General features: G+C 35.9%; 2 protein-coding genes and 1 pseudogene across 3 annotated transcripts in view; 1 reads left to right on the forward strand and 2 right to left on the reverse strand.

The window, feature by feature from the left end:
• Positions 1-239: 239 nt before the first annotated feature.
• LOC107673440 (diphthine methyltransferase-like) lies at positions 240-4184 on the reverse strand (annotated as a pseudogene).
• Positions 4185-4307: 123 nt separating this feature from the next.
• On the forward strand, positions 4308-7251 carry LOC107673439 (protein PAXX-like). The gene is made up of 7 exons (XM_016467037.1): positions 4308-4533; positions 5119-5179; positions 5267-5316; positions 5407-5591; positions 5684-5734; positions 6917-7007; positions 7112-7251. The coding sequence occupies exons 1-7, from the start codon at positions 4415-4417 to the stop codon at positions 7158-7160; spliced, it is 606 nt and encodes a 201-aa protein (XP_016322523.1). The 5' UTR covers positions 4308-4414; the 3' UTR covers positions 7161-7251.
• A 432-nt stretch (positions 7252-7683) lies between these two features.
• Positions 7684-21777, reverse strand: part of LOC107673385 (ATP-binding cassette sub-family A member 2) — a 69510-nt gene continuing 55416 nt past the window's right edge. For both annotated transcript variants that reach the window (XM_016466941.1, XM_016466940.1), the window contains 22 exons: positions 20721-20933; positions 19915-20017; positions 19480-19805; positions 18110-18323; positions 17334-17439; positions 17131-17242; positions 16920-16980; positions 16662-16836; positions 16439-16554; positions 16169-16316; positions 15184-15307; positions 14963-15095; positions 14753-14873; positions 14467-14645; positions 13259-13400; positions 12877-13011; positions 11756-11859; positions 11583-11675; positions 11399-11501; positions 10951-11088; positions 10571-10780; positions 7684-9614 (listed from right to left, as the gene is read on the reverse strand). In XM_016466941.1, the coding sequence (XP_016322427.1) occupies positions 9579-9614; positions 10571-10780; positions 10951-11088; positions 11399-11501; positions 11583-11675; positions 11756-11859; positions 12877-13011; positions 13259-13400; positions 14467-14645; positions 14753-14873; positions 14963-15095; positions 15184-15307; positions 16169-16316; positions 16439-16554; positions 16662-16836; positions 16920-16980; positions 17131-17242; positions 17334-17439; positions 18110-18323; positions 19480-19805; positions 19915-20017; positions 20721-20933 (3092 nt within the window). In that variant the 3' untranslated portion in view covers positions 7684-9578. The remainder of the gene's footprint in view (positions 9615-10570; positions 10781-10950; positions 11089-11398; positions 11502-11582; positions 11676-11755; positions 11860-12876; positions 13012-13258; positions 13401-14466; positions 14646-14752; positions 14874-14962; positions 15096-15183; positions 15308-16168; positions 16317-16438; positions 16555-16661; positions 16837-16919; positions 16981-17130; positions 17243-17333; positions 17440-18109; positions 18324-19479; positions 19806-19914; positions 20018-20720; positions 20934-21777) is intronic.

Consider the following 21777-nt stretch of genomic DNA (forward strand, 5'->3'; position numbering starts at 1 on the left):
TGATGATTAGGAAAAGAAAACATAACTGTGTACCTAAATAGAAACTAAATATCTTTCAAATAATATTTTAGACATATATTAATTTTTCATTATGCAAGTATAAACTATATAGATGCCTTTTACATTTTAGGATTGGGGTCCCTTGCACAAGAATAATCATATTTTGGGGTATTTAAAAAATGTAAAACCCCTACCTTAGAGAAACAATTTTACAAAAGAAATAAATGTAGACACTTGCATTTATTAATAGGGTTATGGTTTATTTGTTACAAAAGCTCTTTGTCTGGTTCTCAGTGTAAAACTAGAAAACATCCTTTTCATTTTCTAGCTAAAATATATAGTCAGAAAATGACACTCAGTTGAAATAAAGATACAGTATCTCAAAATTGCATATACTGAATACTAAGCGACACTGTATATGTTACAGCAACACGATGCAGCGAAATGTTCAGGTCCAAATAACCTCAACTTAAAAGGTTTTTAAAGCCCATCGTATCAGCTGCGTTCAGGAAGAGGGGACGGGTTCAGACGGCTTCTGTTTGTCCTCTGGGCTCCAGTCCCATCGCCACACGTGCATCATGTGGTCGTAGAAGGAGCAGGTAGCCATCAGGCAGGACAGAGACTGGGAGACAGGGTCTGGAACGGAACTTTTTTCTGGTAAAGAACACTGGTCAGGTAGGTACCGCCCCGAGTCATCCTCCAGAGAGGTGTTAAAGCTGACGGTGGGCGATTCATACTGGATCCTGAGATGACCTCCAGACTCTGGGAGCCCAACGCTGGTTTGGGGAGGTTCTTGAGGAGAGGGGGGTGTGGAGTTGCTTAGGGGGAGTCTGGACCAGTCTGCTCCATATGCCAAGTTGTTGTGTAATTTTATTCCAGTCTTCAGTGTTACTTGATCCTTCAGAAATCATTATAATATGCTGATTTGGTGCTCAAGGAACTTTTATTATTATTATTATTATTAATAATGACGAAAACTTGCTGGTTAATATTTTTTTTCATGCAAACCATGATACATTTTAGTAAAATAAGAGTATTTAATTGAAATAGAAATAACATAAATATTTTCTTTTGATAAATGTAATGCATTCTTGGTGAATAAAATAACTAATTTCTTTAAAAAATAATAAATAAATACATTGACCCCATACTTTTGACCAGTAGAGTACATTTTGTAATGGACATATATTAAGAGTAATTCTTACCCATAGCTTTCTGGCAGTGGAGAATATGGAAATCATTATGCATACATGCAGCTAGCAGCAGGTGCTCTTGACTGGGGTGCCACTTGAGTCTCCACACACCTCCACCCACTGCAGTCTCACTCAAGGGCTGCTTCATGTTCCTCCCATCCCAGAGCAACACGTTCTCATCATAGCTGCAAGAGGAACAAACACATAAACCGCTACACTGTTGACAGCAGCCAATGGACATTTTTTGCCCATGACATTTCACAAATGTGTAAAAAGTCATGGAAATGCAATCATGGATTTTTTTCCTTGCTGGAGCAAAGGGGAATGGAAAAAAAGATATTTGTTACAGTCTCCCATGTACCCCAGTCGAGGTTTTTTTTAACTTGCCTTCCTGTGGCTAGTATGTGCTCTCGATGGGGGTTACTGTGTATGCTGCATACTCCCATAGTGTGTCTGTGACAGGAGAGCAGTATCTACAATGACTGCATAAACAGCACGAACAGTCATAGAACATAAGTTAAACAGTGACTCAATAAATGCTATAAGTAATGTCGCTGGCTGAAAACCCATAGCTTGTGTCTGACCTCTTGCTGATGAAGGTAGGGGAAGAGGGACCCATTCTCAGATCCCAGCCCTTTAGTTTACAGTCATCACCACCTGGGACAGCAGTTACACTAAAAGTTATGAAGTTCAGATAAATACTTTGACATAAAAACATAAATCAATGCAGTGTTATTTTAGTATTGTATAATATACTATTAATAATTTAAATTAGCTGTTATTTTTATATTTTTAATTTTAATTACAATTTAGTAATTTTTGAGCTTGTAATTTTTATTCTTTTTTAATATTTCTATTTAGCTTTATTTTTTCCCGTTTAAAATTTTTAATTAGCTGACAAGTTTTTTCCACATTTTTCATCTATTTTTTATATTTTATTTTATTTCAAATAAGAAAAATAGTGTTTAAATTACCAACCCTGAATCAATGAGCATACATGCAACAGCACCACAGATGGCTCCTTTTGCTTGCTCTTGCTCTCATACCTGAATAAACAATCTGTGTATCCCAGTAACTAAATGCTGAGATCCAGGCTTCAAAGTCATGAGCTTTCCACTGACACACAGCAGTTAAACTGGCTTCCCCTAGAGACAGCTCTGTGAGAGAGCCGCTCGAGTCACTGGACACCACACGCACATCACTGCTACAAAAACACAACAGTAACCATTATATACAGAGACAATGCGATGCCAAATCATCAGTCCATCAATGATGAGCGCACCTTACCTCTCACCTCTCCCTGTGGACTAGTCTAAAGACAAGGCCAGTCTGTCATGACCCAACCTTGTGCTCAACTCGTACTCCAGACCACATGTGCCCTGCTACTGGAGACACAGTCAAGTCACGCAGAAAACACTCAATGAAGTACAAATACAACAATAAAATACAGTGTCCAATGCCTACAGTGTTTACCTCAAAGGAATATGAAGGATGGCTTTAAATCATAGATAGATAGATAGATAGACAGATAGATAGATAGATATTATTATAAAAGGGATAGTTCACTCAAAATTCACCCAAAAATTCTTTCATCATTTACTCACCCTCGATTTTCCAAACTTGCATGACTTTCTTTCTTCCGTTGAACATAGAAGAAGATATTTTGAAGAATGTGGGTAACCAAACGGCTGTTGGTTTCCATTGACTTCCATAGTATGAAAGTCAATGGGGACCAAAAACTGTTTGGATACAAAATATTTAAAATATATTCTTTTCTTGTTTTCAGCAAAAGAAAGAAATTCATACAGGTTTGGAACAACTTGAGGGTGAGTAAATGATGACAATGATCATTTCTGGGTGAACTATTAATATGATAACTAATTAATATAATTGAATGAATATAATATAAATAATATATTTAATACTTATTATTATTAATACTTTTAATATTAAAGTGAATTATCTAACCTAATTAAAATGCTGTAAAAAATTTAAAATTATATATATATATATTTTTTTTTTTTACTTTGTTCCCCTTCTTTTTCTAGACCAGTCCTTGAATGTGCATTTCACCATGTAGCGTGAATGTGTGATTTGTCACCTGAGGTTCTATAAGCTTGTACAACTGGATTTCTCCACTTGCAGTGGCCATACCCAACACTGGGCGCTCTGATATCGGCACGTGACACCTGAGAAATTAGAACACATAAAACACAATTCATGTGCATTGGCCAGTTACATAAAGCATTTGACTCAGCATCAACTCCATTACCGGCCATCTGTCAAGAGTGTTACCCTACCTCATTTACACAGGACAAGTGGTGAAAAATGGATGGATGCCATCACATACAATAAATAACATACATAATATATACACAAACTGTACAAAATACAGTACAATATGGAGTGTGTAAGTGAAGAGTGAATTGTAGTGAGCAGATGGAACAGTGAGATTCACTTACCATTTGAGGTCGAGTATAGCAGAAGTGTCTATCCGCTGAGTCTCAGTCAGTGGAGGGTTGAACGATGGCTGCGGATTACAGTCAAACAGATAAAGTCGACCGATTCTGCTCGGTGCAGTACAGTTTTCTGCGGGTTGCTGTTAACAGAAAACACCGTTTCAATCTAGGACTGACCAGTTAATACCACACAATACCATAAACTAAAGCCGAAAGATATTTTGCATTACCTTCTCATCGCCTTTTTGAAGTTGGTAAATCCCACATACCAGAACATGAGAGCACTGTGGTAATGGGCACCACTCCACGGTATCAGCGCTCAACTCCGTGTCAAACACCTGCAGTTCGGGTTCGAGACTGCCAACCCATTTAAGCGGCTCCGCATAATATGAAGCAACTTAGAATAGTTAATCGCAGTAACTGACCAAGAAATGACTGCACGCGTAACTTACTGTCAGTCTGTGACCCCTACATGCATGCGGCACTCTAGACCAGCTGTTTTATTTAAAATTGTAATTTTATAATCATTTTTATTTTAAATGAATAGTATGTATTATAACTTGGTGTCAAATATTAGTTTCCAGGTCATAAACATTTTATCGTTTTACGAGGTAAACAGGACGCGAATGGCACAACAACTTCCGGGTTTCTGAGTGAGGTCTGACTGGCTGAGTGTTTAAATCGTGCTCTTGATGTTTATGAGGAGCAGTTCCTGGTTGAAGCATGTCGTTTTAAAAATTTTATGATGTGATTTTAAGTTAAATGAGTATGGAACAAAACTCCGAGTCAAAATCTGTCCTTTGCACATTGCTGGATAAAAACGATCAGTCCAAATATGTGTTTTTTACGCAAAAACGATCAGCAGGTGACATAAACATAGGGTGAGTTGACATGAAAGCAGTCACAGCAGTTTTATATGCTGTACTCTTTTTAAAACTACTTTAAATAATACATACATATTTTATTTTTTGTTGTGTGTGCAGTTATAAATTCAGGTTAAATAAACCAGTGTTGATTTAGTATTTTTTCTATACTATTATGGTATTTATTCATATTTTTAATTTGCTTTTGTTTTTATATTTTAAGTTTTCATTTCAGATTTAGTATTTTTTCACGATTTTGTCATCATCATCATCATCATTTAAATATTTCTATTTAGCTTTAATTGATTTCATTTCATTTTTAGGTGGTTGCTTTGGTCTTTGCTTGTTCTTTCAAGTTTTTCGTCTAACAGTTGTATATTATTTTATTTCAGTTTTATTTTTGGTATATAATTAATTATATAAATTATATTCAGTGTGTATATATATATATATATATTTATTTATTTTTTGTTAACAGTGACAGCACTAAATTACACACTCATATCAGTTGGCTACAACATTTGTCATAATAATAATACATATTATTATGAATTGTATATATTGCTTATAATTGTATATTTCACCATGTCCTGTTTCCTGTAGATGTACCAATGGTGAAGATGTTTGGAAAACACATCTTTCAGAGGAGATTCTGTCTCAGCTTGTAAGGATTTTTTTTTTGATGGTGTCTTTCTACATGACAGACATTTGTTTCTTATAACAATAATACAATGCTTTTATTTCTTTACAGTTTAAGACATTTTCATTGAAGTCCACAGAGGATTATACCTTCAAACTCAAGTGAGTTGCAACCTCAATAATCTGATTTCTCGGTGGGCAAGATCTACTGTCCTCTCTGAGAAGCGTCTCTTGTGTTGTGTATGTGGACAGATGTGCGTGTAAAGCTGGCAGAGCGTTTGTGAAGCTGCAGGAGGACAGTGCTGTGCTGCATTTAGGATCGGAGCACACAGACCTCAGTCTGTCCCTGTCAAAACTCAAAGACTCGGAGGGAAGGACAGAAGTCAAGGAGCTGCTTTTTAAAATGGCTGACAGCCTGCAACAGCTAGAAAGTCAAGGCAAGCCAAGATATTTTCAATTTTTATACTCAATCATTTTTTAAATAATAAAACCCTACCATACTAAATGTTTGCTGTTTTATCATTTGTAGGTTCTTCATCCTCATTTAGTCCAGTCAAGAGTCCTCAGAAAAGGAGTGCTGGTAAGTTAAGGCAGTACCTTTTAAGCATCAGAGGGTACAAAAACAGGGTGATCAACAAGGCATTTAATAAAGCAAGAAACATCAGTAGAGATGAGTTATTGGTACAAAAATGTAAATCACAAGATTCTGATAATTCGGTTTATTTCGTTACACAGTACAGTACAGAAGCGAATAGAATTAAGAAAATTATAAAAAATATAATGAATCTCCCTCCATTGTATTCCAAAGCACCTACGATTAAAGATAAATTAGTGAGAAGTCATCTTTCCTCTAAGAAATTAAGTACCTGGTTATGTCCGAGTGCAGGAAATTACAGATGTGGCAATTGCAATCACTGTGACAATATGGTCAAGAAAAATATGTTTAAAGATGTAACTTCACACATAGAATTTAAAGTTAAATCATTTATTAATTGCAATACCTCATTTGTAGTGTATCGGTTAGAGTGTCCATGTGGTTGTTTCTATATAGGGATGACTACAAGGAAATTAAAGATCAGATTAGCAGAACATAAGAATGCCATTCGAGTTTGTAACCCTTTGTATCCTATGGCCCTTCATTATAAAGAGAAAAATCATGGTAGCCCAAGTACATTGAAGATAATCAGAATAGAACATGTCCCCAGGTCAATAAGAGGAGGTGACAGGGTCAATAGGCTTTTACAGAGAGAGTCTTTTTGGATCTATATAGTACTTCCTCTCTACTGTTTGTCCTGTGTAGAACGACCAGGTGATGTTTGACTAATTAATTGCTGCTCAAAATTAACTCTGATTGTGTTTGTTACTCACACCCTGACGAAGGCAAAATAGCCGCAATGCGTAGGAGTGCACTTGTCACCTGTTCTTAAAACTTATAGCCATGATGAAATAAAGGCTTTTTAAAACTTTTTGAATAAGATTCGAGTGCCTTGGACTACTATTATTCTTACCTTTTAAGCATGATAGTTGTAAACATCCAGGGGGCCTAATGAGTCTTAAAATCATTTTGTTATATTAACATAATCTTACTTAAAATGCTAAAAAAGCCCTGACATTATAATTTTGGGTGCTTTTTTAAAGTTTATTTTATTACAGCAGAAGTACCAGAGGTACACTGTATATCAGCTTTACTTAATTATATCAGAATAATTTGTCTAATTGTCAAAGCTCATTTAAAACTAGTGATGACATGTTTCTGTTTTAGAATTTGAACCTAGGAAACAGCACAAGGGTCCAGTAGTAGAAGTCAGAAAACGTCTTCCTGGAGATTCTCTCATCAACCCAGGAACAAAAAGGTTAATATTTTCATTGACTTTATTCTCTAAAATTAACGAATAACAATCTTTGAATATCTTACACGGGGTATTCTGCTCACTGACCGTTTCTGTTGATTTTACAGAAAGAAACCTGCAACAGGTGTGGCCTTTGACGACGAAGACGATGATTGAAGTCAACAAGACCACGGAGTTTTATAAAAAACAGAATTGTACCTTTTTAACCAACTCAACACTATCTGTTTTTAAAATGTAACTTGGATAGAAAGTTTCAAGTCATCATGTACCATGTAAGGTTTTATTAAATTACATTACTTAATGATTTCTTCGTATTTTTTCCTTTTGAAATGTGTTGCCAATAAAAATGGTACTTTTAAATAACTGTGTTCACTGAAAATGTTATTTTCAGCAAAGGAGTAGACAAAAAAAAAAAGAGTCAGAAAATCAATTTAACAATTTATTGATTTAATTTTTCTCCTGTTAATATTAAAAACATTAATAAAAATGGTACTTTTAAATAACTGTGTTCACTGAAAATTTTATTTTCAGCAAAGGAGTAGACAAAAAAAAGAGTCAGAAAATCAATTTAACAATTTATTGATTTAATTTTTCTCCTGTTAATATTAAAAACATCAGTTCACCCCAGTTAGCACAAGATTATGGAAACAATAAAAGTAATTGAAAACGAGCTGAAAAGGTCCAGTCAATCTTGTTACAAGGGAATCCACCTGAACATAGGTATTACTGGATGAAAAAAACGTTCATAAATATCGAATCATATTCACATGTACCGAATTTACATTCCAACGCACTTACAAGAAATCTAAAACTAAATCGCCTCCTTAACCATAATGCTATTTTATGATACAGAACCACACTCATGTTTGCTGGTGTCTTAAATCACTGCACATGTTAATTTCCAAAGTGAAAAGCAGCTTGCACTGATCTTTAGTTAGGCTGTTGAGGTTCTCCGTTAGCCGGAAATATATTCTGAAGTGGCCCAGACGCCTGAACATTAGGTAAATAAGTGTTCAGTAGGTCAGTTTTCACATAGCTGGTCACAATTTACACATTTCAAAAACTATGCTACATTTCCCTTTGGTCATCGTACATGAAAACGCAGACTAGGGCCTCCTTATCGGTCTCTGCTTTCCTCTCTTTGAGGAGCTCCAAAATATCGATCATACTCTTTTACGCAGCAATGTCAGAAAAATAAGACACCATTATAGTACTACTGTGCAAGATTCAGAGATTAAGCACGGTTAGACTGTCACTGAGCGATAGGAACGAACCATCATGTACATCACTGACATGAAGGAGAAGCATCATTTCATTTCGAATGAACAATATGATCGACTGATTTCAGGTCAAAACGAAAAATGTACACTTGTATCACGTTACAGTGCAAACGACAAAGTCAAAACCTGCTATTCAATAAACAAAACATTTCAAGGGTTCTCATAAATACAATAATCAATAGCAATGACCTGATTTCTGTCTATCTGTAAGAATAGTGACTAAGAGTTCACCTTTGGCTTCACAGTGATAGCGTGACAATGAACTTTCTACTTGACATCTGGTGTAGGAGCTCTTTCAACTGACATCTGGTATTACTCAGCTTTTAACCATAATGCAACGTAAATTTTCCACCGAGACAGACACCGGTATCAATTACAATTCATTTCAGAATTCATTCATCAAAAAAAGAGAGAACCCCCTGCACCCTACTGGTTTGGGAGACACAAAAGTCAGCACAAAACACGTATGCCATTTACATTCAATTACAAGACCACAAACATCTCCATAGCAGGGCTGGTTCGGTCCGGTTCGACTAAAGGCCTTTGAATCGGTCACGAGTCATTCACTATTGAGTGTCCGATTTCAAAACTTCAATGAAGGTGCACAGAGGTACATTTGCATTCTTCAACAAGAACAACAGGTCTGTTCAAAACATTTAAGCATAGTAAAATTTCTTCAACCCACAACACGACAGGCTCGTCTTTTATAGCATGCTCTCAATGCAGGTACAAATCAACAGAGTAGGTCCGAGTAAAGAATAAAAGATTTGTGAGGATAAACGGCCATAAAAAGAACAAGTTGCAGAGGCTGAACCCATACGAGTCCTATTCCTTGAGAGATGATTATGCTATGACATCAACACTACAATTAAAACAATTCAACATGTGATCCTTTTAAAGATAGTACGATCATATTCAAATTTAAAAGCGATACCAAAATAAACCATACGGCCGGTTCGTAGCCTATCTAAGAAATACATTCTCTTTAGTTCCCATCCAGCACAGTAATACACGATTCCATAAACCATCATCTCCGAAACGCAGGAGGGGAGGCCCGATCACGTCCAGGCACCAGCTGTGTCCGCATCTCTGTTTGGAGTTCCCAGAAGAGCTGTTCTCTCGCTCCGCTTCCGAAGTGCAAATGGAAACAAGAACAACCCACCCACTGGGCCAGAGAGACGGATCCTCTCCAGCGAGAAAAAAAACGCACAAATGTCTTTCACCATACAGACACGGGTCTGAACTTGAGGCTTATTTTTTTAACATCTCTCCGTCTGTGAGATTAACAGCTGTTTCAGCACAGAGTGTCTGTATTAAATGACAACTGCACCTATGAGAAGGCAAAATAAAAAATTATGACAGAGAAATATTTTAAATAATGTCGTTTAATAGTCTTGTATTAATTGCTGTTCTTTTGAACTCTTTTCTATTCATCAAAGAATCCGGAAAAAAATAAGTCATAGTTTCCACAAATATATTAAGAAGCAAAACGTTTCAACTGTGATAATATAAAAATGTTTCTTGAGCACCAACTTAGCATACACTCTTAAAAATAAAGGTTCTTTATTGGCATCAATGGTTCCACAAAGAATCTTTACCATCCATGGAAACTTTTTATTCCACAAAAGGTTTTTTACAAGGTTCTATCTTGCCTCATTTTTGTCTTCCCTAGTTTTACAAAAGTTAAAGGGTTAGTTCACCCAAAAATGAATATTAGCCCACAAATTACTCACCCTCAAGTCATCCTAGGTGTATATGACTTTTTATTACGTTTTGAATATGGATATTTTTCTTACAAAAAACCCATCGATTCACTACAGGAGGCCTTTGTTCACCCCCCGGAGCCGTGTGAGACACTTTTTTATGGATGTACGCTTTTTATTTAACTTCTTTTAGACTGATGCATGCAACACCTGCTGAGTGCCATTAAACAGCTTGAAAGATCAAAGACAATTTTTAATATAACTCCGACTGGATTTGTCTGAAAGAAGAAAGTCATATACACCTAGGATGACTTGAGGGTGAGTAATTTGTGGGCTGTGAGATAAATTAAACATTATAATCCATTTAATTTAACTTTTTGTGACATTTCAACAGCCACAGCCTGATTCTGAATCCATAAGAAATTTGATTTGCTCTATCATTTTTAATAGAATAAAGCTCTCTAATAACAAATGTCTTTATAAATCATAACCAAAGTCTTTTGCAGACTGTGCCAAGCAGATTGAATTGAATTATCTCATCAAGTGAAATATAGTTTTTATGTGCCTGTGTCACAAGTCTTACCCTTTCTTCCTCAAAGCTGATCAGTCCTTCATCATCATCACTCTCAAGTTCTTCTGGCTCTTCACTTACGAGGGCGTTGAGTTCTGTGTTAGCGGGACGCGGACGGAGGATACTGAGCAGCCGCTGCAGTGGCGACTGACCAGCACTAGATGGAGAACTTTCTTGCTGTTCTAAGTTATCGCTTTGCTTTTTTGCAAAGTTGACAAAGACCTAAAAAAAAGAATAGAAAAGAAGAAAATACTACTTTTCCTTGTTACAGTATGTCGCTTTTGGATTCATATTTCACACATTTAGTTAATCTTTTGCATCAATAACTACGGTTTGTTCAACTTTCAATATTGCCATTTTTCTTTCATTATTAGTCACTGAGGTATACTTACGTTGTCCAAAGTTGTCTGGCTGACAGAATAATCTTCGATGCTCAGCACTTCGACCACCTGCTCCATTTTGCTGAAGACCTGAGCCAGAGAGATGTTCTCTGACTTCAGCTGGTACTGAATCTTTGTGTGGTGACGCTCCTTATGTGAAAGAATATGCAGAAGTTCACAATTTTTACTGCAAGCAAAGCAAGCTCAAAATATACGCACATGTACGATTAGTTTTGTCAGCACTGCACAAAAACACCTTGTGAGAGCTTCTTGCGACTTTGAAAACTCATTCTTATATATTACAATCCAAACTGACAACATGGAGGTTACTTGTATACCACGGCCATCTGTTTTGGAGACATTTCAGCTGATGCACAGCAAATATGAAATATTTGCATTTCCAGTCAAAGTATTGTCCTTAAACTTTCCTTTCTATATGTATTTCCAGTCTCAATCTCACCTTTAGGATGGCCTCTGGAAAATTCCTGTTGAAAAACCGTATCACTTCCTTGACGCTAGCGGTGGTCTTAGTTCGTACTGTTATCATGTATCCATCCCCAAATCTGAAAAATATAAATAAATAAATAAACAGTGAGTCTGCATTTTTAAGAAAACTGCACTCCTGTATTACAGACTTTTCAAACCTGTTTTTGAGATGCTGGATGCTTCCTAGGCACTTGAACCTGCCGTTAACCATGATGCCCAGTCTCGTACACAAGGCTTCACACTCCTCCATACTGCAAACGAATACATCAGTACATCAGTGCTATTAAAACTAAATGTAAAACAGAAATTAAGATTTATATAGTTACCACACCTGTGTGATGTCAACACCACAGAGCGTCCAGTCTTGATGATGTCAAGAATCAGATTCCATAAGAAACGACGAGCCTTTGGGTCCATACCTGTGGTGGGCTCATCCTATAACGAAAAACAACAGATCATGAAAAAAATAATGTTTAATTAAACAGCTCAGCTGCAAAAAACAAAACAAAAAATCCTAACCTTGTCTTGTTTTAAGGATGTTTTGATATTCCTTACTGGAAAACATGTTCAATTACTTGAAAAACGTTTTTATTAACAAGTTTGTTAATAATAAGTGACTTGTGTTCAGATACTATATTTTGAGTTTTATTTTTCTTACCCTGTTGGCAAATATTTTTTTCTTGTTTTAAGAATAAATCCAACATAATTTTGTGACATTTATGTTTTTAAAATAGTGTAAAAATAGTTGTACACATAGCACATTTTACTGGATTTTATGCCTAATAAATTACCAATAGAGTAAAAACAATCCGCTTAATTCAAGACATTCTATATTCTGTCAAAAAATACCTTGTATTTTTAATACTGAAAAATAATCAGTAGTGTGGTTAGCATAGCAACACGATAACATCAAAATTTACAAAATAAAACATAAAATAGCTTAAGATAACGCTTGTTTATTTATTTATACATTAATTACACATACATTTACCAACATTTGTTGGAGGTTTATGCTTAAAGAATCACAAATAGGGTAAAAAACAATAAACTTATTTCGAGATATACTCTACGTTCTGCCAAAAATACCTTGCATTTTCAGCAATGCAAATTAAGCAATAGCATACCCTAGTGAAAAATAAATATACTAAAATGTATTTGAAATACATTTATTTCATGCTAAGTATAATACAAATACATTTACATATTTATGTGCTTAATAAAAATACACTGCAATTGTACTTCCTCTCACTGGAGAGGATCCGTCTCTCTGGCCAAATGAGTGGGACATTTTTGATAAAAAAAAAAAAAAAGTAAAATTATATATATATATTTTTTTTTTTCTTTTTTTTTTTTACCATAAATCAAGACAAAATACTGATAAATTTTTTTTTTTGCAGCAGCAGCAGTGAGTTTGGAACAGGTTCAGAGAAAAGAATGATAGGGAGGTCTAACCAGAAAGATGAGTGAGGGATATCCAATCAGAGCAATAGCTGTGGAGAGTTTGCGTTTGTTCCCTCCACTGTAGGTGCCAGCAGGCTTGTCAGCATACTTGGACAACTCCAACTTCTCCAGAGCCCACTGAACCAGCTTCAGGACACAGAGAGAGAGTGGATTAGAGAGCAAGATCTTTTATTTTTAACAGCAAGAACAATGAATTTCAAACTGCAGCTGACAATTATAGATTGCTAAGTGCTCTTGCACTTTTTAAAGTGATTTCAAGAGAGCTTTTAGGAGCTCTTATACACACTTGACTATCACTGATAAGTGCATGACAACCTTTCACAGAATGCAGTGTGACTACACAGGGAGTGTGTGTGTGTGTCTGTGTGCTCACCCGTTCCTCATCTTTCCAGGGGATGCCGCGGAGGCGTGTGTACAGCTCCAGATGTTCTCGAGCAGTCAGGTCATCAAATAGAGCGTCAAACTGAGGGCAGTAACCGATGCTCTGCTGCACGCGTAAAAGCTCCCGCAAGATACTGCAGGATAATGAGAGACTCATTCTGACCAAGCCATTCACATTAGTCGTATATATGCAAAATAAAGAAGAAAATGAAGCTTTAAATCAACAACACAGAAATGCATTAGGGATAAGTGGTAATAATATTTAGACAATAAGACTTGTTTGAATTATGTTTATTTTTCTTAATTCTTGGAAGAAGAATCCTTTTTATTTTTATTTTTTTTGTAGTTTTACACAAATTTTACTGGAGTTTTATGCTTAATAAATTACCAATAGGGTAAAAACAATCAGCTTAATTCAAGACATATTCTATATTCTAAAAAAACGTGTATTTTTAATACTGAAAATTAATCAGTAGTGTTTGTTACATGCTAACATAAAAATTTCCAAAATAAAACATAAAATAGCCTAAGATAATGCTTATTTATTTATTTTATACACATACATTTACCAACATTTGTTGGGGGTTTATGCTTGAAGAATCACAAATAGGGTAAAAACAATAAACTTATTTCAAGATATACTCTACATTCTGCCAAAAATACCTTGCTAATACCTTGAAGCCCAACTAAAGATATACTGAAGTATATCTGATTGTGCTAAAGTGGAACTATTGCAAGTATACTTTAGGTGCACTTTAAATATCTTGCATTTAAAGACCGATATTATTCAAAGATCATAAAATCCTCATCAACAGGGACATTAAAACACATTTTTCATATTAAGAAATGTTCATTGTGCACAAGAAGTACTCCAAATAAAGTTATTTATGATTTTTATATCAGTAAGTTTCAAGCGATATGTCAGTAAATATGTTAATAGATTTGAACTATACTTAGTATGAAATAAATGTTTTTTAAATATATTACTTTTTTTTAAATTACGTTTATTTTTCTTATTCCATGGAAGTTTTAACATATAAACATAAATATAAACAAATTATTGGTTTATGCTTAAAATAGAACAAAAAGAAAAAAAAAACTAATTTGATATATATTCTATATATCATATGAATGACGAGGAAGAGAGGGAGGATTTAGAAATCTGTTAACACATCAAAGCTGAATGTTTGAATGTAGCACCTGTGTCCCTGAATAAAGGCCTCTCCCCCTGTTGTGCTCTCATCTCCAGTCAACATTTTGAAGGTTGTGGTCTTTCCAGCCCCGTTCACTCCCAGCAGCCCAAAGCACTCCCCAGGACGGACCCCCAGACACAAACGGTCCACCGCCAGGATCCGGCCCATCTTGCGAGACTTGTACACCTGTTGAGGAAACACGGGCTCTGAGGATATTTTGAGGACTGAACAACGGGTCCAGGTCAGATGCACTGGGTTAAGGGAAAGTTTTAAAATGTCATGGAGTGTCTGACCTTGGTTAAGTTGTCGATCTTCAGCATGTCATTGTCAGCATCTCCCCTCAGCACTCTGCGTCTCTCACAGGCCACATCAACATCATCGTCCTCAACTGGCTGACTGTTGACAGGCACTCTCCTACAATGAGATGAAAACAGTGACCTTTAGAACATTTTCATTTTAAACTGTCAAAGGCACACACATGCTGTATACAAAATCACACTCACTGGGCTTTCCGGAGGAAGTTGTACTGGCACAGAATTGTAATGAGAAAGCCAACAAAACCCTCAATGGTCATTGCCACCAGTCCCCGTGTCACAATGTCCCATTCAAATGGAGACTTCACCTTATCAAACTGGCCTGCAGGGAAGAGAAGGCATTTTATCATCTGAAAAGAGCAAAGAACAGTCCTCAACGATGCCCTGAGATGAAGAATGCCTAAACACACCTATCTTGGCATAATACTCATTGATATACTCATTATAGGCCATCTCCATCAATCCATGACCCAGGTTATAGTTGGGAAAGATGAGAAAACAGGACTTCAGATAGCTGTTTACCAACTTTAGATCCTGTGAGGTAAAAAAATCAAACAAATGTATATTAGTGATAAAATGTTACATTGTTATATGATTTTAATAATTGGATACGGTTAAAAAGGTGGGACAGGCAAAAATGTCCATTTAAAGGGATAGTTTACCCAAAAATGAAAATTCTGTCATTGATTACTCACCCTCACACGTTCCAAACCTGTAAGACCTTTGTTATTTCTGATGAAATCCAAGAGCTTTCTGACCCTGCATAGACAGCAACACAACTACCACGTTCAAGGCCCAAATAGGTAGTAAGGACATTGTTAAAATAGTCCAGTCGAAGACTGACACAGAAGAGAAGAAATTGTTAAATAAAGTTATTATTATTCTTGTTTTCTAAAAGGTAGTAAGGACATTGTTAAAATAGTCCAGTCGAAGACTGACACAGAAGAGAAGAAATTGTTAAATAAAGTTATTATTATTCTTGTTTTCTTTGCGCACAAAAAGTATTCTCGTAGCTTCATAAAATTACAGTTGGACCACTGGTGTCAAATGGACTATTTTAATGACGTCTTTACTACCTTTCTGGGCCTTGAATGTGGTAGTTGCTGTCTATGCAGGGTTAGAAAGCTCTCGGATTTCATCAAAAATATCTTAATTTGTGTTCCGAAGATGAACGAGGCCTTACGGGTTTGGAACGACAAGAGGGTAATTAATAACAGAATTTTCATTTTTGGGTGAACTAACCCTTTAAGGGGGTGGGAGTGAGATACATAAAGACATAAAAAAATTATTTCTTCTATAGTGCATGAGCTCAGAAGAATGATGTCATACAGCTTATACACACAATTTATATACATGCCATGCCATCAGTGATAAAAATTTCTCTGTCTGACCTACCTTGTCACGCTCGAACAGTTGTAGGAGGAAAGTGGCCACCGTGGCTGTGATGCCAATGAAGAGATTGATGACTATGAGGAAAACATAAGCTGTGCTGGGCACCTCAAACCAGAAAGAGGCTGGATACATAATGGGGGTTATAGACCAGCTAGAAAGAGAGAGCGAACTGTCACATTTTATGTGGCATTTTAAGACCTGAATAAAACTGATAAAAAACTGTATTTATTGTCTCTCCACGTCTGATTGAGTCTTCATACAGAAAGAGCTTACCCATAAAGGAGGAAGAGAGAGAGCACTGCTGGGAAATTTGTCGGTGACGTGTAAGCAGGAAGGTCAAACACAAACAGAATTAGGACACAGCACGTTGCTGGAACCAAGTAGTTCAGCTAACGAAGAAAGAACAAAAGAAATCTGTGTGTAAACCAATTTAGCCCTCAGGACTGTTCTTGTTTGTGAATAGACACCAAATCCCACACAGTCTCTCCTTCTTTACCATGTCCCATATGTAGTTCGCTAGCCAGTAAGTGACAGGGTCACATCCGCTGACAAACTGTAGGTGTTTGGCCTTGGTGGATTTTTCTGCTACCAGGAAGACCACGAAGCTTGCTGGCACAAAGGACATGGCTACAATGATGAAGATGGCAATAACCACATCAGTGCCCTGGAGCCTAGAAGAGCGGATATGAAATCAGAAATAAGCAATGAGTGTTTGAGGGCTGCAACAGGAAGAAGAGAGGAGAGGAAGACTTACAGATAATCCAGAGAAAGACTGGCACTGGTTCTGTTCATGGGATGATTGGTCACTGTGATGCCTGTGAACGTTTGCACATATAGGGTTTTCAGTACAACTAAACAATCTCTTTATTACAAAAAACAACAGAATGAAGATGACTTAAAATGAATTCAATAAAACATACACAATTAAATAGAAAAAACAATTGATGACTTCTATTCAGACTCACCGTATGCAGCAGGGTTTCCTTTACTACTGGGCAGATTGGCTCTGAGGATGGCATTGTTCAGGACATTTAGGTAGGTGGGCATACTATGATACCCTTTGTTATTGTAAAGCACCTGTAGAGTAAGACAAAAACATTCAAATTAGGATGAAATACTACCTCAGAAATATATATCAGCTATAAAGGGTAAGGATACTCTGACTTGCCTGTGAGGATCGCCTCACTGCTATTTTGCGCACCATAGGTGATGTTTTTCTCCCAAAGGATGCTGGGACAGATTTTTGAATGTTTCCTACAGTAAAGCCTCCATATCTACAGGATAACACAAAAAACATGCAGTTTTTGAGTTCTTGTCAAAAGAAAGAGAGGTTTAAAAAAAAAGTCTTAATTTAAAAATGAATGAGAATTTAAAGTTGGTATGAAATAGTAATTCACCTATTTTACCCATTTCATTTTATAAAAGCATTTTATTGATCTTATTGTAAATGTTTAATTCATTCAAACATAACGAAAGAAAAGACCTGTCGCTACTTCAGTTACAAAGTGATTTTAAGGGAGTCATATTTTATATGCATGCTCAAAACCCAAAATGTCCAGTCAGTCCAAAAGCCCATTAATCAAAACTGCACTGCACAAACAGTTTGTTCAGAAATCATTGGTTTGTGGTGATGTCATAAGGATCAACGATATTGTTCCATATTACAAAATATTCAGTATTCAGCAACTTGGCCTGCTCCATCACTTTGCTGGCATTGCAAAGATGCTCATTAAAAAACTTTATTGGACCTGGCAGCAAACCCACAAATTCAGAGTAAGCATTTCAAATGCAATACTTTTTTATATAAAGTCTATAAGTGAACAGCAGCAAAAAAAAAACATCTTAATTCTAAAATGCTATGTTACTACTAGGAAATTAATTCAATCAATTAATAAATTAAGTAAAATATGATATTATCCCTTTGACACCCTTTCAGAAGATTACCTGTGTAATCTGAGACGATCAGAGGTGTACAGGAGATATTCGGACACGTTGCGACCTGTGATGTCCACCAAGATGTCTCCGGTTACTACCTTCATAAGGGGCGGTCGACCCCCAACTCCACTGGGGCAGGAGAAGCCCGTGCCCTGCATGGAGCAGATACAACGTACCGGCTCCCGGATGGTCAAGGGCAGCGTGGGGGGAGATGTTGCCATCTCTGTGGGAGCACAGCAGGGTGAGAGGAGCCTTATCAAACGAGTGGAAGAATCCATATTACACAGCTTCATGGAAAAAGACAGGATGTTTTAGAATAATCTACATTATGCAAGGAAATACAGTTTTCACTTTTAGCAATAGTCAGCAGGTGTGTGGCACAGGAGTTATTTTCAGCTTTTCCTAAAATCATATCTAAAGGTGCATAACTTTGTAACTTTATCAACGTCACCATGTCATCATGAAAATCTACAGACAAATAGCTTAACCGTGTGTCGATGTTCCTAAGAATTTCAGAATTCGGAAGTCTAGCACACAGCCTCGTTTCAACTTGAGCACTCAAATCATTTTCCTCATCAACAATTGGAGTGCATAAATCAATTACTATTTTTCATTCTCTTACATCTTTTGGCTGCCGGTGAGTGTTATTTTTATTATTTAGCTTTTTGTTGTGGTCATAGATTTTGTCTTCTGATGAAAATTCATACTAAATTATAGTTTCATCATGATGTCATATTCATTCAATTCAACTCACAATTTCTAAAATGACATCTAATTTTAGTGCAGAAAAATTACAATATATGTCATTTAAAAAAATGCTAAATTAAACCAAATATTCAATCATTTTTATATATTAATTATAGCATTAGGTTTTTATAGTTCTTACACTACTGTAAGATGTTTTTTAAGGAAATTAATACTTTTCGTTCTACTAGGATGCATTCAATTGGTCAAATTTTTTTATAATGTTACAAAAGACTTCAAATAATAACTTTATATTCATCAAAGAATCCTGGGGGAAAAAAAATCACAGTCCCCACAAAAATGAAACAAACAAACAAATACAGTACAAAACAAATAAAAAAACAGTACAACTGTTCTTGAACACTAAATCAGCTTATTGAGCTTATTAATGCTTTCTGAAGGATCATGTGACACTTAAGACTGGAGTAATGGCTGCTAAAAATTTAGCTTTGCCATCACAGGAATAAATTACATTTTAAAATTTATTAAAATAAAAAAAACTTATTTTAAATTGTAAAATTAAAGTGAAAGTGCAGCAGCATCTACAGAACATTTGGTCAATTTTACAATGTGCTCAGCTTTGATGAAATAAAAAACATGCATATTTAACCATACACCAGTCTGTAAACTCTGACCTCGGACAGTCGTGGGAGGAGCGGCAGTGTAGTTCCAAAGGCCATCTTCAAAATGCGCATCTGGGTCATCTGAGGGGGCAGGAGAGGGTGGCGGGGGCACAAAATTTGATAAAGGCACACCCTGTGTGAAGGAATCCAGGCACATAGAGTCAAAGTAGCGGGCTGCCAGGGTTTTGGAGTTGTTGGCATATGGATTCAGGGTTTGGGCCAGTTGGTCCAGAGTGCTGTTGAAGGGAGTTTTCAGTACACACGTCGCACCAACTCCAGAGGGTAGACGCAGGGTGTTAACAATCCTCTGTGGACTGGCATCTGGAGAAAGTTTACTCCTGGAGCAAAGATAGGTTTATAGGGATTGAGAGAGAGACAATGTCTGGGTCTTCATTATAATGCAAAAGAAGCCTGTAGATATTTAAAACAATATTTCTTGTGGCTGACCTGTACTGAAGCCTGTCTTCATTGGCATAAGGGATGAAGTTTCCACGAGGCTGTGTGTAGTTGTGATACTGAGATGGAGACAGAATCAACGGAGGAAGGTCACCTACAGAGCCAAAGAGAGACCAACAGAACAGTCTTCACTTAGGTCTAATTAAGATCTGCATCATTTTTGTGCCAGATAAACTGCTCTGATTAAATTGTATAATCTCCATAATTATATTTTTAAAAAGATACTGCCCCCTAAATTGAGATCTAGTAGTTCTTTGTTAGTAGCTTGTACTTTAGCTACTAGCAAAGCTTTCATTTGTAAAGTATTCAATTCACTGGATTCTTTACATTTTAATTGATATAAATTATGATTAAATAATTAAAAAATTATATAGTATACACTACTGTTTAAAGGGTTGAGGTCGGTAATATTTTTTAATGTTTTTGAAAGATGTTTTTATGGTCATCTAGGCTGAATTTCTAACATGCTGATTTAGAGTTCAAGAAACATTTCTTATTATCAGTGTTGACTATTTTTGAGGAAATCATGATACAAAAGAACAGAATTCATTTAAAATTTATAGATCTGTAGTAACATTATAAATGTCTTTCTTGTCAATTTTTGATACAATTTTTTTGACCCCAAAATTGTAAACAGTTGTTTATATAACATGATATATGTGCTTACAATGATATGTACCATTATATATCTTGATATAAAATTATTTATACTGTGATACAAGATTTTGGTCAACCTACATTCTCTAGAGAAACAGAACATACAAACAATCACAACACAAGGTGCCCCGTGTCCTTACCAATCTGAGGCACCGATAGAGCCACAGTCATTGCCACACAGACGAAGAAAGCAGGCAGCAGGATCTGTGAGAAAATGCCCTTGGTGTTCCTCTTCGCGCAGTGAAACCTTTTCACTATCAGCCCGTGAAACTGCCGGAGTTTCAGCCACCAGCCCTCAAGCTTAAAGCTGCCCTGGCCCTCGTGTATGGTCGGCTCCGGAAAGGACTCTTCATCTGGAGCACAGAGGGTATATAGTACACTGAGCGGTAGGTAATCTTTATCGGTTACCTACAGGCCATTCAGAGATGCATTTGTCTCAGACAGACTTCCGCTTTGTGTCCAAAGGCGGCAAACAGCACTAGACACAATGTTCTTTCCAAAAGCCTTCAAGCTATAACCACAAAAAGAACTGGTTCCTAGTGAGTTCCTTCGCAGTCCACAAACACAACTACCAACTGAGCTATTAATGAAGAAAAGCGTCTAAAATATCAGTGCAATTAAACTGATAATAAAAAATAATTATTAAATGAATAAATAATGATCAATAATTAGGGCTGTCGTTTAAAAACATTTAATACAAATGATCTGTGATAAATAATTGATGTAATTAATGCATTCAGTTTTTTTAAGAAACAATATGATAATGTGTATGAATTTTTGGTTCTAATCAAAAATGACACAGACCACAACAAAACAGTTACTATGTCAAACTGAATAAATGTGTTATTAACCTACAATTATCCACTTTGAATAATAATAATAATAATGATAGATAGATAGATAGATAGATAGATAGATAGATAGATAGATAGATAGATAGATAGATAGATAGATACAAATATTTAATAAAATGTGTTTAATACTTTTTTTCTGTAGTTAATGCATTCAGTTTTTTTGAACAAGGAAATTACATCGACATAATGTGTGTGATTATGTTAATAAATGTGTTTCTAATCATTAGTTATAATCACTTTTGGATATTCAGTTTTCAGAAATCACACAATGTAGCAGTTACAATGTCAAATTGAATAAACGTGTTAATAACAAAATAATAATGATTAAATTTACTGGATTAAA

This window comes from Sinocyclocheilus anshuiensis, unplaced genomic scaffold (genome assembly GCF_001515605.1).
Source record: "Sinocyclocheilus anshuiensis isolate Anshui unplaced genomic scaffold, SAMN03320099.WGS_v1.1 scaffold508, whole genome shotgun sequence".
Taxonomy (NCBI): domain Eukaryota; kingdom Metazoa; phylum Chordata; class Actinopteri; order Cypriniformes; family Cyprinidae; genus Sinocyclocheilus; species Sinocyclocheilus anshuiensis.